This window comes from Pan troglodytes, chromosome 4 (assembly GCF_028858775.2).
Source record: "Pan troglodytes isolate AG18354 chromosome 4, NHGRI_mPanTro3-v2.0_pri, whole genome shotgun sequence".
Taxonomy (NCBI): domain Eukaryota; kingdom Metazoa; phylum Chordata; class Mammalia; order Primates; family Hominidae; genus Pan; species Pan troglodytes.
Window position 1 is genome coordinate 108,849,440 of NC_072402.2, and position 17,873 is coordinate 108,867,312.

Below are 17,873 nucleotides of genomic sequence, written 5' to 3' on the forward strand. Positions count from 1 at the left end.
AGGTGTTAACTATATATACATACACACATACATACAAATATATTCATATATATTTATATATAAATAATATATATATATATATATATTTTTTTTAATTTAAAGGCTTTTAGTCCTGATGGTCGTTGGTTAATAAGTGCTGCGATGGATTGCTCTATTAGGACTTGGGACCTTCCTTCTGGGTGGTAAGTTTATATTTCTAAATCTCTAACCTCTGTAAGATTTCTAAGTTATTTTTTTCACATGTGACTTTTACCGATAGTTAATGGGTTATATGCTTTTTCAATGTGACTATATTTGGAGATTTTTCTGACATGACTATATTGTATCCTTGGAGTGTTTTTGATAACTAAACAGCAGGTAGTAGTGTCATGAAACGTAATAGAAAAATGAAGTCTCTCTTAGGTTTTCTCATCCTGCAAAATTGAGATACAGAAGCGAGATGCCTAAACCTTAAGAAAGCTCATTTGACCTTTTTTGATACTCCAAAATAAAGCTCAGACTTAAGGATGGCAAACTTTTGAGTTTTTTTAGTTCATGCTGAATTTAGTTAAAAGGTCAAACCCCCTAACTTTTCCTTTTTGTATGTCTCTTCTGCTTCTCTGACATAATTCTTAAAAGAAGGCATTTTAGATAGTCTTAATGCATTTTCTGTTGCTTATAACAGAATATTGAAACTCGGTTATTTCTAAAGAAAAGGAGTTTATTTCTTACACTTTGGGGGATTGAGAAGCCCCAGGTCAAAGGGCCATATCTGGTGAGAGCCTTCTTGCTGGTGGAGACTCTGAAGAGTCCCAAGGTGGTATGGGGAATCACAGAGTAAGGGGACTGAGCGTGATAATGTAATAGCTTGAGTCTGTCTTTCTCTTCTTATAAAGCCACCAGTTTCCCTTTCATGATAATCCCTTAATCCATGAATGGGTTAATCCGTTAATGAGGACAGAGTCCTCATGATCCAATCACCTCTTAAAGGCACTCCCTCTCAATACCATCACACTGGGGATTAAGTTTAAACATGAGTTTTGGAGGGGACATTCTAACTATATCTTAAAGTGGTGAAAATGTGTGTCTTCGGATTTGGTTAAAACGTAACAAATGTTCAGAAATCTGTTTCATGGGTTGAAATTTGCTGCTAATCCAGGGCTTTAAAGAGAAAGTGGTATGAACAGAGGAGACATACAGAATGTGTCGGCTTTGTTGTTAAAAATTAAGTAGGTATAGATACCATTTAAAATCATCTCATTTAACATAGGATTGCTTAGATGAGTATGAAGAAAGGAAGAATTATGGGAATAGCAAAACATCTAATTTAACAGTAACATACCATTAGAGAAAGATAGGTGAGAAAAATGAGAAGGAAGGTGGTACTTTTTAATCTAAAATATTCCCAAATTAAGCTCTGTTCACTTCCTCTTCCTACTCAGGAATTGGATAAGCTCATACAGGAAAACAGTTTGACCTTTAGGAAGGAAAAACCCTGATGTCCTCAGTTCCCTTCGAGTTCAAAACAGGCCTGAGGCATACCTACCCATCTTGCATATACACTGGATTTGTAGTAAGCACAGCTAACGATTGTCACTAGTGGGTCCAGCTCTAATAATCAGGGACCTTTGTCCACAGGTTTGTCTCTTTCACTTAAAATAGAGTGAAGCAAAATTGAATTTATTGACTGTATCCTCCTTAGGCTTCAGAAAGTTCACTTAAAGTTGGTATTTCTTCAATTAAAAAAACATTTTGTTAAAGACACTATTAGAAATATTAGTGGTCTGTCACTTTCTTGGGCTGTTGCTATTTTCTAAAAGTTAATATTATATAATTTGAATTGCTTTAAAATAAGAAAGTTGTATAAATAGTAGAGTTGGCATAGTGCCTTTTTCATTTTCCTGTTTAATAGTTTTAGTTTATGTTAGTGAGAGAGAGAGATTATTCAGTAGTAGTAAATTGGCAATGTATTATAGGTGGTAAATTCGTCTTTGGAATGAAAAAATTAGGATCTGAAAGTAGCATTCAAAGCCACTAACCTTTGACTCAGCATTAGCCTTTTGCTGAATTTCTTATATCAGTAAAAAGTTGAACAGATTCAAATCTGATAGATTTTCAGCTCTAGTATCTTTATTTTTAGGTGAACAGGCAATTTTAAGTGAATAGAGAGGCATGAAGCTGGGTGTAGCACAAGAGCAAGAAGTGACCACATCGAATTGTTAAAAGAAAATGTAATAAAATGTACATTGATTGAAGAAAAGTATATTTTTATTAAAGAAAAAAGTTTTGGTTAAAATTTGAAGTGGACCAAATGAGAGAGCTTGAATAACTATCCAACAACTGCTGCTGCTTAATTGCAACTAAGCTAAGATTTACAATGTGCTGCTAGGCACTGTTTATGCTTTTATTTTTCATATCCTAACAAGTTGTAGGTACTATTACTGTTATTAGTCCCATTTCAAAAATGAGGAAGTGGAGGCTATTAGAGAAATTAAGTGATTTGCCCAAGGTGACTTAGTTTATAAATGACAGAGCGCAAAATCAGCACAGGAGAAATAGCTTTCTTAACAGTTATGTTATCATCTTTGCTCAGACTGTGTCTTGTTTTAAGTATGAACTGATTTGCTTGGAAAAAAAAAACATAATTAGTATGACAACCTTTGGAAATTCCTAGTTCTTCTTTCAATTAAATAATTTGAATAATGAAAACAAATTACATAGCCTGGAAAGTGAAGCTATCTATGAGTAAACCCTTGAGTGTATTAACATACAGGTATATCCATCTGGAATTGTGCCTATCGGAAACAAATTGCATGGGTATTAAAGTTTCCTGTAAAGTTTTTTTTAAAGTGCTGAAACATTTTTTATGTTTGTAAAATTTTCAGAGGAGCAAAGTTGAAATTTTTTATCTAAAATTATCATTCCTCTGCCACTACCACCACCTTTTATGTCTGGTTGTTTTTGATCTAATAGAAATTCAGATTGAATTCTTTCTTATTTTTTTTTTCTGAGACGAAGTCTTGCTCTGTCGCCCAGGCTAGAGTACAGTGGTACGATCTCGGCTCAGTGCAACCACCGTCTCCCAGGTTCAAGCAATTCTCCTGCCTCAGCTTCCCGAGCAGCTGGGACCACAGGCGTGTGCCACCATGCCTGGCTAATTTTTGTTGTTGTTGTATTTTTAATGGAGTTGGGGTTTCACCATGTGGCCAGGCTGATCTCAAACTCCTGACCTCAAGTGATCCACCCACCTCAGCATCCCAAAGTGCTGGGATTACAGCCATGAGCCACCGTGCCCAGCCAGATTGAGTTCTTTGAGGGGTGAGAAATATATAAAATTAAATAATCTTAATAGAATTTTTCATTTGTTCTGTCTCACCCCACCCCTACTTCCTGAGGAGAATTACATGAGAAGAATTGGAATAGAACATTGTTTTCAATTTCTCACTGAGGCAGAAACATCCCCTTCTTCCTTAAAGATTTCTGTGGAAGGTGATTTTAGCACTTTGGAAATAGAACATATGGAAGCAGTCTCCATTTGCTCAGAATAATAATCAGAAACAACCTTCTGAATGGTTATGCAGGGCTCTGATCTTGTAAATCTGATCTCTTAGAATAGGAATTGTTTTAATATTCTTTCAGAAAAAATTGTAAGGTACCTTGGGACTTACTTTTTAAGATTACCATGAAACTGTATGGTAGTTTTAGGTCTGGGATGAGCCTGTGCATTTATGTTTCATGAACTAACGTGGCAGTGTAGAATATGCTGTGTATGTGGAAACCACCTTCCTCAATTTGGTGGTTTTATATAATGGAAGTCCCATCTACCCACACACCACAGCTGTGGAAATGAAGTTACACAATGAAGTTGACAAGATAATTATAGTTTGAAGTAAAATAAGTTTGCTCAAGCAGTAAGCTTTTTAACAGATAGTACCTAAACATGTTAGGAAGTTTTACCCTTCACGTATGTAAACTTTTGATGAGTAATATTAAAACAAAGAAAATACCTTAAGATTTGAAATTGCCGTGTTTTAGGTTTAATCTTTATATGTGTTAGGATAATATCTTCATCTCTGGATTGTTTGGATTAAATGACTTAAATAATTTAATAGTGTATGGCATAGAATAAGTATTTAGCAAATGTTTTCTTTTCCCCAATTCCCTTGATTCCCAATAAAAGCCATTCTTGTGAGCTTTCAAAACAGACTTGAACAGAAATCAGACAGGTTATTTCTCCCTTCCCCATAATGGACAATTAAACAGCAGTCCTTTTCCTGAACACACTTTGATGTGTGTGTGTTTGTTTCCAGTGCTTCTAATTGTTGTCTTTTCTTTCCATCTTGCATTCATTGTTTAAGGTTTACATTTTTATTGGCTTTTTTAGCAAATTGAGAGAGGCGTTTTACCATGGGCAAGCAACTTAATGCCTCCCACTGGACAGTCTTCATTTACATTTGAGCTGCTCACAGTGTGTGTCCCATGAATCACTGATGTAGGCATACCCTCAGTATGTGTAAGCTGTTGCCCTGTTTTTGTGTTTTAGTTTCAGTAGTGGCTTTACTAGAATTTATGTTGGCTAACAATATAAATTGGGTAGAACTGCTTGGGTAAAAATCCTGACCCAGTTGCTTTCTACCTTGAGCGAGTTTTCAAATCTTACTGGGCCTCAGTTTTCTGGACTGATCCGCCTTAATAGGGTTTGTGAAGATTCGATTAGTTAGCACACTCAAGTGCTGAGGATACTTCCTCACACAGAACACTAAAAAAGTGTTAATCTTGTTCTTGAAATAATTTGTATTAATGTACATCTGGAACTTGAGTCATTTGTGTGTACCTTCCTATGGATAATATATTGGCTTCAGAAAAGCTGTAATTAAAAACCAGTATACTCTGCCTAAAGCTATTCTCGCTTTTAGCCAGCCTAAGGGGTCTTTCAGCAGGATTCAGATGAGTGTAGGCCTTTCTCTTTGCTTCTTAAATCTACCTCTTTTCACTTCCTGCTACCACCATCCTAGTTATCTTTGTTGATTGTTAGATGATTACTACCATACTGTCACCATTCTCTCTGTTCAGATATATTCTGCATTCTGATGGCAAGTTTTTATGGAAGTGAAGATTATGCCACTATCTCCTCTTAAGTGGTTAATGACTTTCCATCGATTATAAGATTAACACAAACTCAAGTGTTTGATGTGTAAGACATTGTATGCAGCCTTATGCTTATGCTTAATGGTCCTACAAAACTGCACTCCTCACTCTACACAATTGTATTTTCCCTTGCCTTATCCACCACATTTCTCTTAGCCAGGAAATGCTTTCTCTACTAGACATCAATATCCATTGAAATCCTGTCCATTTGTAAAGCTCCTCTCAAACATAAGTGTTCTCTGTGAAGCCCATTCTGAGTCTTCTACCTGGTTTGTGGTTACTCTCCCTTTCACCCCAACTTGTAAATCCCTTCAGCAGTTTAAAGCTATGGGACTAGTTTCCATAAATTGCTTTATGGTTCTTCTCTAGAGACTGAATTTTCATGGTGTTTCATGTATAGCATGATTACTTATTTGAAAAATAGGTACAGTTGCTCAAAAGCTTTTTTTAAATTACTATTCTTATTTACATCCATTTTGTTATATTACTTTCTCCTTTTGCCTAAGCTTTTCATTAGTTTCACTGAAGTAACAAAAATACAGAATACTGATAATTAGATTTATTTTAAATGTTATATCTTTAGAATTGTCTCCAAGTCAGTCTACCAAAATTTAGTATTCGAGAAAAACAGAAAATTTCCTCCTGTTTCCTCCCTGTTGTTGAAACTACTTCTCCAGTTAGTCAGTCTAGTTAATGTTGTCTTTCTCATTAAGTGAGATTATTTTCACATAGTAACTTAGTTAACAAAGCTGTTTATTAGTGGTGACTTTCTGATCAATGCTGGTGATTAAAAAAAAGAAAACATTTTCTGCATCTCTTATCCCTTATCTTTTTGGCAAAAATATTTTTGTGAATTATATCCTTTTTGGTAGAGTTCAAATACTTTTAACATGTTAATTATTTCTGTAGCCTTATAGACTGCTTTTTGTTGGACTCGGCTCCTCTCAATGTTTCTATGTCTCCTACTGGAGACTTTCTGGCAACTTCCCATGTGGACCACCTTGGAATTTATCTATGGTAAGTTCTTTCATACAGTTCTGTTTTGGGATGAAGAAGATTGTATTGTCAGAGAGTTAGAGTTGCTAAAATTGTCATTTAGGCTGTTTTTAAATGTATTAAATGGAAATGTCACAAGTTAACACAGATACTTAATTCACTGTAAGTCTGAGTGATTCCACATCTGCTTGATAATGTAGACAGCTTTGCTGAAGTATATTCTAAACCACATGATTGATTTTTGTCTGTTATATTTGGCTTTTATTTGCAGAAAGAATGAGTGATTTTTAAAAGTTTAGGAAAAGGGAGTCCCCAGCCAGGCCATGGTTTTCCTGCCAGTATCCCACAACTACTTTACGACCTTGGCCAATCCCTTCTGAACTTCAGCCTAGTTTGTATATAAAATAAGGCACAAGTATAAGCAGAATACTTTCTGAGATTTATTCTAGTTGCATGACTTTTATAACCGTGTAAAGATACTTCAAATTCTCTTTTGATGAACCTGTAAGGGACTGTCATTGCTCATAATAAATAGAACATCACCTGGGTTTAGAAAAAATTTTGTTTCTTTCCTAACTTTATACCTGTATTGGGTAAAAGAAAAAATTGATTTTTTAAAAAAGAAATAATTATAAAATGTTATAATTACATTTGAAGATACAAAGGGAATTTTAATATATAATAGAAATAGACCCTGTTCACCTTAATTTGTAAAACAGATTATGTTTTAGAATCCATGAGGCTTCAACAGTTTAGAAAAGAATAGCTATGAGCACTCACAGCAGGAGTATGGCCCTTCTCAATGAAGTACTGCTATTAATAACTTGAAACCTGAGATTCTCAATTTTTATTTTCTATTCCAGATTCATAAGGTGTGGGAAAAAGAACCTGTCCCCTAAAAGACCGGTATCTACATCTTGATTAGTCATCCATGGCTAGGGTGCAGGCTGAGTAGCAGAAATATGGCTACTTAGAGGGCCATTCTAGAGAAGGGGAATCTATGACCTTTCAGCAGCCACAAGAATATGCTCAGCATATTCGCACTCTGACTTACTCTCTGAGTTCATCTTTCCTTTTAATTTCCTTAAATAAAGGTTGATATATGTCAAAACAATATATGAAATTTACTTTACCTTATAAAATTATTATCTACTACTGATCTGTCTTTAATATGGTTTTGTACTACATCAGGAAAGAGACTCAATAATGTATTTACACAGCTTTGTTATGATGGCATCTATGACATAAGTCAAGGCATTTTTAAATTGATACAATCTATCTTTGAGGTATTTTTTAACTAATAAAAGTCTGTAGTCAAATTCAAGATTGTAGAGTGTTTCTCTGAAGAAACTTTTTATAATTTTTAAAATATTGCTTATGTTTTGATTTTTCAGGTCCAATATTTCCCTGTATTCAGTTGTTTCATTACGGCCACTTCCTGCAGATTATGTCCCTTCAATAGTCATGCTTCCTGGTACTTGTCAAACCCAAGGTAATTAGAAAATTGCAAAGTAATTTTTGAGGTGTAATATTATAAACCTAATATAGGAGATATTGCTACCAAAGGCAAAGTTTAGTGCATTCAATCAAAGTGTTTTTTAACTGATATAAAAGACTTTGAATGACTTCATGAATTTATGCAAAAATATAATTGATGTGGTATTGATAAGCTATCAAATAGTATACCATTGAAGAAGGTGTTTTGGGTCTAGTGATGGGAGTTTTAGTTAATATGAGAAAATAAGGAAAAGACAGGGATAAGTAAATGAAATAAATGAACAGTTTACAAGGCTGCATTAAATGAACATGTTATGAAATACAGATGGATTTGGAATGAATTAAGTTGCTTTTATATGATAAAAATCTTTTGTTTTACCTGAAAAATTTTTTTAAGATGTAGAAGTATCAGAAGAAACAGTAGAACCAAGTGATGAAATGATAGAATATGATTCGCCAGAACAGTTGAATGAGCAATTGGTGACTCTTTCACTTCTTCCTGAATCACGATGGAAAAACCTTCTTAATCTTGATGTTATTAAGGTAATAATTAATATTCTTTATAGACCCTAAGCATGCATCCAGAAGCATTTTTATTTTTTTAAGCAGAGAGAATTTCTCCTACATTGAGGGCATTAGAAGAGCAATTAATATGTAAGACAACACTGACAATGCTATTTAATCAAATATTGTTTAATATGGTATGATTATCACAAGATATTCATATATATATCAACTTTGAGAACACTCAGCAGACATTTGGATGTGGCAAAAGTTGAACCTGTAACTACAGAGCTATTGGAAACTGATCTTTTAAAATCCAGCCTAAGAAATCACTTTTATATAAGTTTCTAAAACGAGCGGGAACATATATGGCTATTATAACATATTTCTACTGCTAGTCATTTGAGAACCAGAGAAATTCCACTAGACTTTCATTTTATTAAGTTAACCCTTTATCTCACACCACACCCTGTCAACTACTGAAAGATTTTTAGAACTTGCTGTGTCAGGGCCAGGTACATAAGTTAACATGAGCTAGGTACTGAATAATGTACCTGGAGAGTGTGGTGGTGAAGAAAAAACAGCCCCTTTGTCCTTGAGGAATTTATGATTCTGCATGAAAAATGGACAACTATGGTATAGATTAGTATTTTTTTAGAGTATGTTTTATGATCCCCCACTAGTGAGTAGCAAAAACTACTGAAAGGAATACAATACAGTGAAAAATTTCAGGTTACCTTTTGATCATGAATGCAAGTATTGTTTGGTGAAACTTGAGTTGGTTAGACATACACATACACTAGATCTGCTGGATGTACTTAAGTCACAGTATGGGCTGTGGTAAAAAGTTTAAGAAACACTGACTAAGTAACTAATAAGTTGTAGTAATTATCCTTGTAACTAATAACACAAGAAAAGAAGTGTGTGTCTTGGGTAAGGAAAGAGAAGTTTTCACATTACATTTCCTCACAGAAGTTAAAATTGCTTCTTTTTACTTGCTAACTTTTTGAGAGATTAGTCATCAGCATAAAGGTGTGCTGTCTAGGAGCATGGTGTGGAATCTCTTCATCATGCTGTCCACACATCAGCTTTAAAGGGAGTACTTTATGAAATAGTTCAAATGCAAGGCATTAATAAGTACAAATAGATTAGTGTGAGGGGAGCAATCAGAATAATGCTTAACTAATTGAGCAGAGTTTTGGGGCCACTGTGGTCCTCACTAAGATATAGTTTATACTGCATAAAATCTTATATCAAAACATAAGTGGATTATCTTTATGATAGGAATATGCTAAAACCTCTAATATTTTTATTTTCTGCTGAATAAAAGAGAATGTACCAAGACTATAGTTTACATTTGTCCTGTGGATAACTTCTATTTTTGCTTTTCTTTATAAGACTAGATAATTTCCAGGGCACTGTGGAGTTCCTCCAAAGCCTTATGGTTTTAACAAATCAGTGACCATCCCCTTTCTAACTCAAGAATGGTGAGTTAGAATGGTAACTGTGACTCATAACAGTCTCCACCATCCTAAAGGGCTCTGTTTACACTACAGTTTGCAGTGCTTGTCCTGTGTTCATGTGATCATTTTATTTTATACCATGGCTTCCCTTTGGAATAGAATGTCTCCCTAGGGCGGCATAGCTCCTAAAGAATGGAAGAATAATGTGAGGTGAAATTGTGAGACTTCTTTATTAGGCACTTTACCATAGAAAGGCTCTTTCATCAAATGTTCCTGAGAGGTGGGGCACGGTGGCGCACGCCTGTCCCACTTTGGGAGGCTGAAATGGTTGATCATTTGAGGTCAGGAGTTCGAGACCAGCCTGGTCAACATGGTGAAACCCCATCTCTACTATAAATACAAAAATGAGCCAGGCATGTTGTACATGCCTGTAATCCCGGCTGCTCAGGAGGCTGAGGCAGGAGAATTGCTTGAACCCAAGAGGCGGAGGTTGCAGTGAGCTGAGATCGCACCACTTCACTCCAGCCTAGGCAATGGAGTGAAATTCCATCTCAAAAAAAAAAAAATGTTCCTGAGATACTGATATGTAGCAGTGTACTTACCAAAACAAAATTCTTTCAATGGAAATTTCAGTAGAGGTTTTGCTAATATAATTTTACTAGCATTTGAAATACTTATAAACCAGCAATCATGTTTTCTTGCATTTTAAAAGCACAACGTACTAAAGAAAAAATTCCAACAAAATAGAAAAATTAGAGCTGTACTTTGAAAGGAAATTATCAAATTACTTATAATGTCAGTCTGCTTCTGGCTCCAAAGTTCCTTTGGAGAGAAGTAATTTAAGAAACTCTTTTGTATTAAGCATTTATGTAAATTTTGCTTTCCATCCTGGTTTGTGAAAGAGTTTGTACTCAATACAAAAGGAAGTTTAAAATTACTTGTTATATCTTCATGTAAATGTATTCATATTTCAGGAAAATGAGCTGTGTTTGTCTTAGAACTTCCCCTGTGCCCTGTCACTTTTTTTCTGCCTTATCGGCAAGGGTGCTAGAGATCTGCATTGGGAAGCCCAAGTTAAGGATAGCTGTGATATTGGTCAGAAGAGATCGTATTTTAACATTCTTATGTGAAAGAGTTTCATTCCTCTTTTACTTTTTGGTATTTGTTTTAAAATTGATTTGAAATTAAATATGAGAAACTGTTGGCAAGATAATTCCTATTTTTCTTTCTCATTTTCTCTTAATCAGAAAAAGAATAAACCAAAGGAACCACCCAAAGTACCGAAATCAGCACCATTTTTCATTCCAACAATTCCTGGCCTTGTACCCAGATACGCTGCACCTGAACAAAATAATGATCCCCAGCAGGTAAAAAACAAATTAGAAGATTCTAAGTATATGGGTGTATGTTTGTATGTGTTTTCTGCACTTCTTTACCAAGACCTAGTTTTACAGATATAGGGTAAATTAATGATAGCTTTTAATTACAAACTATACATTTTTGGGTGATACTTGAATTATTTAAATAATGTGTATTTGTTTTTGTTTAAGTCTAAAGTGGTAAATCTTGGAGTTTTGGCTCAAAAATCAGATTTCTGCTTGAAACTTGAAGAAGGACTGGTAAATAATAAGTGTAAGTTGAATTATAAGATATTTTAACTAATATATTTAGCTTATTTTACTGTATATGAGGAGAAATTGAAGGAAATATTATCAGCGTTCTCAGTAGTTAAGATAGTAAAAATCAAAAGGATTGAAATTTTGGTTTTAATTTGACGTAATTTTAGCATTTATATTAAATAAGCCCACTAAACTCAAATGGTATTGATATTATAAAAATCTGTTGAAGATTTTTCATATATCTAACTTACTTTTTGCTATTGGAGATGGACACATTTATTGACTATATTTATAATAAGGAGATCCTTCTTGTTGTGAATTAAATGTAAAAGTTTTGTTTGTCGTTTTTGTAGCAAGTAATTCGCAAGTCTTTTGTTTTTATTTATAATTTGTAATTCAGCAGACTGCTTAGGTGATTTCATATATTCCTAAATTATTTTATTAAAAAGGAAATGTTTTAATCTGTTGTGTTAATATATTTAAATTTCGAAGGCTACAGTCTGTAGCTAATAGTGATTAGCCATAAGAACTGTAATCATTTAAAAAACTGTAGTCACTCTACTAATAATTTTAACTTGTCCTCTTGTTTTGATTCAAATGCTTTTGTTTTCATACCAAGATTACTTGAGTCCACATTAGCAAAAGTCAAAGAATGATACTGATGAGCCCTTGTAAATGACTTGTTATGTTTATGGGGAGACAAAGAAATAAAAACACTATTGTTTACTATATACTGAAGGATCTAAAAGTGATTAGACTTTTGTCATTGGTGATACTCTTTTTCAGAAAGCTAAAGCATAGTCATTGCAGTTCTCAAATGACTCATAAAAATAGCTGTAAGTGTACTGAGTGTGTTTTCCTAGGGTGCATATGAAACAATTCTTCTAGGGAAAAGAAGTAGGTTTGGGCTGGGTAAGAATAAGGGATGGGGTCTTCCCCCTCTGATTTTATATATTCTGTACTGTTAGTAATATATTTCCTAATGATTATGTACTTTTATAACTTTATAACAATAGAAAAGAAAAATTATTTTACCTCATCAGATTCCCAATGCTAACTACTATTAATACTTTTGTATGTATCGTTATAGGCTTCTTAATTAGGATTTACTCTGGGAGAAGATATATGAGCATTTTAAAATTCTAATGTGCCTGTTGCGAGGCATTTGATTTTCTTTATTAACAGGAAAAAGGTTTAAATTACAGAAAAAAAATGTGTTTTGAGTACTTTCTCTTATATTGGTGTTATCGTTTGTACTGATTTTCAATTATTTTGGATTTCATTCTACTACATAATATGAAAAAATTAACCCACAGGAAGAATTTCCTGTACCATTTAAATATATCCTATTTGGGGCATAAAAGGAAAACTGTAATTTTCTAAGTTAAATGATTATAATCAAGTCATAACTGGATTAAAATTTAATGCAGATGACACTGCTCTCAACCTTCTGAAAGAATCAGGCCCATCAGGAATTGAAACAGAGCTGCGAAGCTTGTCTCCTGATTGTGGTGGGTCCATAGAAGTTATGCAGAGCTTCTTGAAAATGATTGGGATGATGCTGGACAGAAAGCGTGATTTTGAGTTAGCCCAGGCATACCTTGCATTGTTTCTAAAGGTAAGTCTAATGTAAGACAGTACTGCCCAGCTTGTCTTCTTCTGGGGCAGTGCTATCTAACAGAACTTTCTGCAAAGATGGGTATGCTGTATATCCATCCTTTCCAGTATCATAGCCACTTGCCACATGTAGCTATTGAGTTCTTGAAATGTAAATAGTGTGATCAAGAAACTGGATTTTTAATTTTATAGAATTTTAATTAATTTAAATTTAAATAACCACATGTGGCTAGTGACTACCACATTGGACAGCTAGACAGTGCAGCTTGGGAGTCTTGTTTTCTTTTTTTACTCAACTGCACAATAATTTTGACTTTACCCCCTGACATTTTTATGCTATCTGCTTGATCCAATGTGCTGAACCATTAACTTTTCTTTTTTTAGTGGTTAGTTACATTTTGGAAGTTTTTTGTGATTATGAATAGAAAGTTGGGTTTGTTTGTTTGTTTTTCTACTACTGAAATCAAAATGTTCACTTCTATCATTATTAAAGGAGTTTTGATCATTTGACAATAAGACAGTTACTTTTATGATTAATATAGTGGTGAACTCATGTTTTGAGGGTCTACTTTAGTGGTATAATGTGTTGAAGGAGGTAGATGATGCCGATTTTTGGTGATAATAGATTTGATTCTTTATCCCATTTATACCTAAAATGAGTTCACTTGATCTGATTACTTAAAAGTATCAGGACTGTCCTTAGGTGGAGAGGAGTGATGACCACTTTAATTCTACCAAGGAAGTCACAGTATCATAAAGGACCTTATAATAAAAAAAGTTTGATAGAGGAGGGGAAAATGGGAGATAGTAATAAACCAGCGCTTAAGAAAACAAATATTCACCTAGTGTCTTTTGTGGTTCCTTGGTAGAAAAATTGAATCCAGATTAGGTAAAATTTTAATTTTCTTAAATGTTCAATCATCATATTTTTCTTTGCAGTTACACCTTAAAATGCTTCCTTCAGAGCCAGTACTCCTAGAAGAAATAACAAATTTGTCATCCCAGGTGGAAGAAAACTGGACCCATTTGCAATCACTCTTCAATCAAAGCATGTGTATTTTAAATTATCTCAAAAGTGCTTTGTTATAAAAATAAATTTGTGACTAAACAAAGACTTTCATATTAAATGGGTTCAATTGAACTCATTTCTTATTTTCCAAGTGTCAATGTGAAAAGAAAATAAATGCTAGCACTACTGACTAGTCAGTATATCTCCACTTTAAATGCTAAATACTTTCTTGAAATAAAATCGCACCTCCTGGCCAGGCGTGATGGATAATGCCTGTAATTCCAGCACTTTCAGAGGCCAAAGCAGGAGGATTGCTTGAAGCCAGGAATTTGAGCCCAGCCTGGGCAACATAGCAAGAAAGATCCCATCTCTACAAAAAGTTAAAAAAATAAATTACACCTGCCTTTTGTTTTGAAGACTTAAAGAATCTGCTCAAATGATTTATTTTCTGAGTCTCTTCACATTAACTTTTACATGATTTTTAAAAAATTATTACCTGCTTATATTTTTTGAGTATCTGTTTCATATAAAGAGATGCTGCATGTTCACTGTGAAGTATTGCTGAATTAAATTGAAAATGTCAGATAAAACTGATACATGATGTAGTTATAAAAATGCTGTTATGATATGAAGAAAAAAGGAATGCTTTTTTCCTCGGTGGCCTTTGATAAAAATATGAATGATTGACTCTCAGAGTTGGAGGATAAACTAATCATCTTCTAGCACAGCCCTGTTGTGTTGCAGGAGAGGAATCAGGCTAAAGTCTGCTGGTATTTCAGTGACAGATTAAAACTTTCTAACAGTGGCCTAGTGCTTTCTCCATTGTAATGTACTGAAAGGAAGTTGTTCATGGATCAGAAATGTGGGAGGCCCTTCCTTGCCCAAGGCAAGTCGCTGTAGATGGTTAAACTGATACCAAGGATAGGTAAGGGAAATTCCAAATTCCATTGGAAGATGGCCTTTTATTGACACTGCAGACATGTAGATAACAATAGTTTAATGTCCTCTGAAAAGGTAAAAATTCCATAAATCCTTGCAAACAATTTTTAGCAATATTGTTTATTGCTACCACAGCCAAGAATGGGTATTTCAAAGCCAGGGTTTTTTTTATTTTGTTTTTTTTTTTTTTTTTTTTTTTTTTTTTGGCTACACTTTTTTGAGGGGGACCTTTTAATTTGGGAAGAAAATGCTGAGTATACTTTTCTTTCACAACCATTGCAAACCCAGGTAGCCCTGGAGTTTTCTTTTTTTCTCATCATCATTTTGTTTTTTTTATGGTTCAAGACTTTTGCAATACATGAATTAAAAATAAGCAGTTCTTTAAAGCATAGCGGCCTAAAAACTATTCTTAGTTTATACACTCAAAAGTTGGGTCTTTCATGAAACACAGTGGTTTGAATATGAACACCAGTAGCATTCTCGTTCGTTGTTAGGGTAAGAGAGTTTTGTAGAATGATCTCCAAAAGAAGCAGTCCTCAAAAGGCATTTACCAGTGATATCTTTTAATATTCATGTTTTTATTTAATGATGTAAGATAGAATTAATAAACTGCTAAGGAAATAAGCCAATCTGGTTATTGTACTCAATTTCGTTTTTCTTTTAGAAATGTGTATTGACTTATTAAAGCCACTGACAGAAATGTTAATCATGACTTAAGTTCTAATTTAAAAAACTATTTTCCTCTTTCCTAAATACTATATTCTAAATTGGAATATGGCAAAATCCCAATATATAATTCTATACCTAGTAAAGATTGTAAATAACTAAAACAAAATGATAAGAGCTGTGAACTGAAATTGTATTGCTTACAGAAATCATGAACCGAATTTTCTTCTCTTTTTAAAGTGAGCATAAAGACTTAAGTGTATTGTTACCAGAGATATATTTAGATAGTATACATCATTTTGGCAGGTAATCTTCTAGAACCTTTCATGTACTGTTTCCATCAAGGGAGGGAAAGAAATAGAAAATATAATTTTATCTATATTTTCCTTAAAGTATATCAATCTGTGCACACTATCTTTCAGTTTTTTAATTACTCATGTAATATATGACTACATTTTGCTTGTGTGCTTTTTGAAAACCATCTTCAGTCCCAATATCCTCTGTAGAAGTAATAGTTTTAACTCTCCTAATCTTTTAGAGTGTTTTTATGAGTGTTTAATGTAGGAATGTGTATATATTATCTACAGCCACAGGAAATGTATAGTTACGATTTTTACATACATGTATGTATATTATTGTACAACTTGCTATTTCTACTTGGGAGTTTTTTATTTTGGTGCATTCACATTTACCTAATCTCTTTTGCACTGTCCAACAGTACTTTGCCTATAATAGACACTTAAGGAAGTTTTCCTTCTTTTTATTCCTTTATAATTACAAACAATGCTGAAAGGAACATCATCCTACATGAGCCCTTTTTGTACATATAAGGCTTTCTCTGTGGTATATGCTTAGGATTTGAATTTCAGGCCAGAGTATAACCATTTTTAATTTGAAGAGATATTTCCATTTGGGTTCCAGAATGGCTGTATCAAGTTACAGTTCCCCTGAGCAAGATATGAGCATCTGCTTCCCCATGTAATTAATGACACTTGCTATTGGATTTTTGTAATTTAATTACTCTGAAAAAATTATTTTGGTTTTAAATCAGAAATTTCTCACTAGTGAAGATGGACATATTTTTGTATGTTTATTTTAGAACATATAAACATTTGTTAATTGTCTTTTTCCTCTCATTTTTCTATTGAATGATTTGTCCTTTTATCTCATGGATTTGTTAGGAGTTCTCTTGTATTTTCTGTATTTTATGTCTGTTGCCAATGTTTTCTCCTACTTAGCTATTTGGCTTTAATTTTACATGATGTCTGTTTAAATAAATGTTTTATATTTGTATACAATCAAATTGATTAATTTTCATGACATTTCAGGATATAAAGCAAATTATTTTCTAAGATATTTACAGTGTACGTTTTCCTATGTTTACATGTGCTCATTTCACGTCATGTATTTTCCTCTACAACATGTTTCTGTGTGAGTAGTTAACATGTAGATCTTTAGAATTGATTTTTGTGAAGAGTGAAACAGTGCTGCTTCCAATATCTGTTCAAAATTCATTTATTGAAAAGTCCACTCATATGTCTGATTTGAAATGCTGTTTCATTATGTGTTAAATTCTTTCATTGAGCTCTTCCATATTCCTAATAAATGATGCATTACTTTGGTATGTTCTCAGATTTGGGTAAAGTCTTCCTCATGTTCTATAAAAATTTGTTAACTGCTTGTGAGCACATCTCTTGAAGTTTTGATATGGGTTGCACAACATTTATAGGACTGATTTGGAGAGACCGACAATACCGAGTGCAGTCCTCCCTAGTTCCAGGACCCCTGTGGATACCAAAATCCAAGCAATGCCCTGCAGATCATGGGACCTATGCATATGAAAAGTCGGTCCTTGTATTTGAGGGTTTTGCATCCCTCAAATACCGTATGTTTTATTTGTGTTTGGTTGAAAAAAGTTTGCATATAAGTGAAACTTAGCATTTCAAACCTATGTTGTTCAAAGATCATTTGTATTTCTCTTCAAGAACAATGAATGTCTTCATTAAATCATCTTTTGTGGGAGAGCTTTTGGTTTCATAGGTTTTCATATATATATATGATATAATAAACACTTTTTGACATTCTGGGAGTTTTACTTTTGTTACTATAAGGAAATATCCTTTTCTAATACATGTTATAATTGGTTGTTTCTGTTTGTGGTAAAATGACTTAATTTTTATATTCCAATCTGTCATGACACTGCAGAACCCTTTGTCAATACAGTCTTACTAGAAAATCCAAGAGAATTCTATCTTCTGCAATTGATGAGACTGTATTTCCTATGCAGTATTTGTGTACTTTGAAATTTTTGTGCATTAGAAAGTTTTATACTTTAAATACATGCCCTTTTTAAAGATAAAAGCACTGAGAATAGAAAATACATAGACTTAAATATATATTTTGTATTGCGTGAAAATAAATATGATTTAAAAGCTG

At 33.5% G+C, this 17,873-nt stretch overlaps 1 protein-coding gene across 4 annotated transcripts in view; it reads left to right on the plus strand.

The window, feature by feature from the left end:
* The window catches only part of WDR36 (WD repeat domain 36), a 38,311-nt gene extending 20,790 nt beyond the window's left edge, over positions 1 to 17,521 (plus strand). Inside the window, exons 16-23 of one of the 4 annotated variants that reach the window (XM_517870.7) lie at positions 103 to 182; positions 6,037 to 6,144; positions 7,518 to 7,615; positions 8,018 to 8,163; positions 10,835 to 10,954; positions 11,138 to 11,219; positions 12,637 to 12,824; positions 13,763 to 17,521. In XM_517870.7, the coding sequence (XP_517870.2) occupies positions 103 to 182; positions 6,037 to 6,144; positions 7,518 to 7,615; positions 8,018 to 8,163; positions 10,835 to 10,954; positions 11,138 to 11,219; positions 12,637 to 12,824; positions 13,763 to 13,912 (972 nt within the window). In that variant the 3' untranslated portion in view covers positions 13,913 to 17,521. The remainder of the gene's footprint in view (positions 1 to 102; positions 183 to 6,036; positions 6,145 to 7,517; positions 7,616 to 8,017; positions 8,164 to 10,834; positions 10,955 to 11,137; positions 11,220 to 12,636; positions 12,825 to 13,762) is intronic. The other 3 variants (XM_016953611.3, XR_010156969.1, XR_001717833.3) reach the window with 3 other exon arrangements.
* The last annotated feature ends 352 nt before the right edge of the window (positions 17,522 to 17,873 follow it).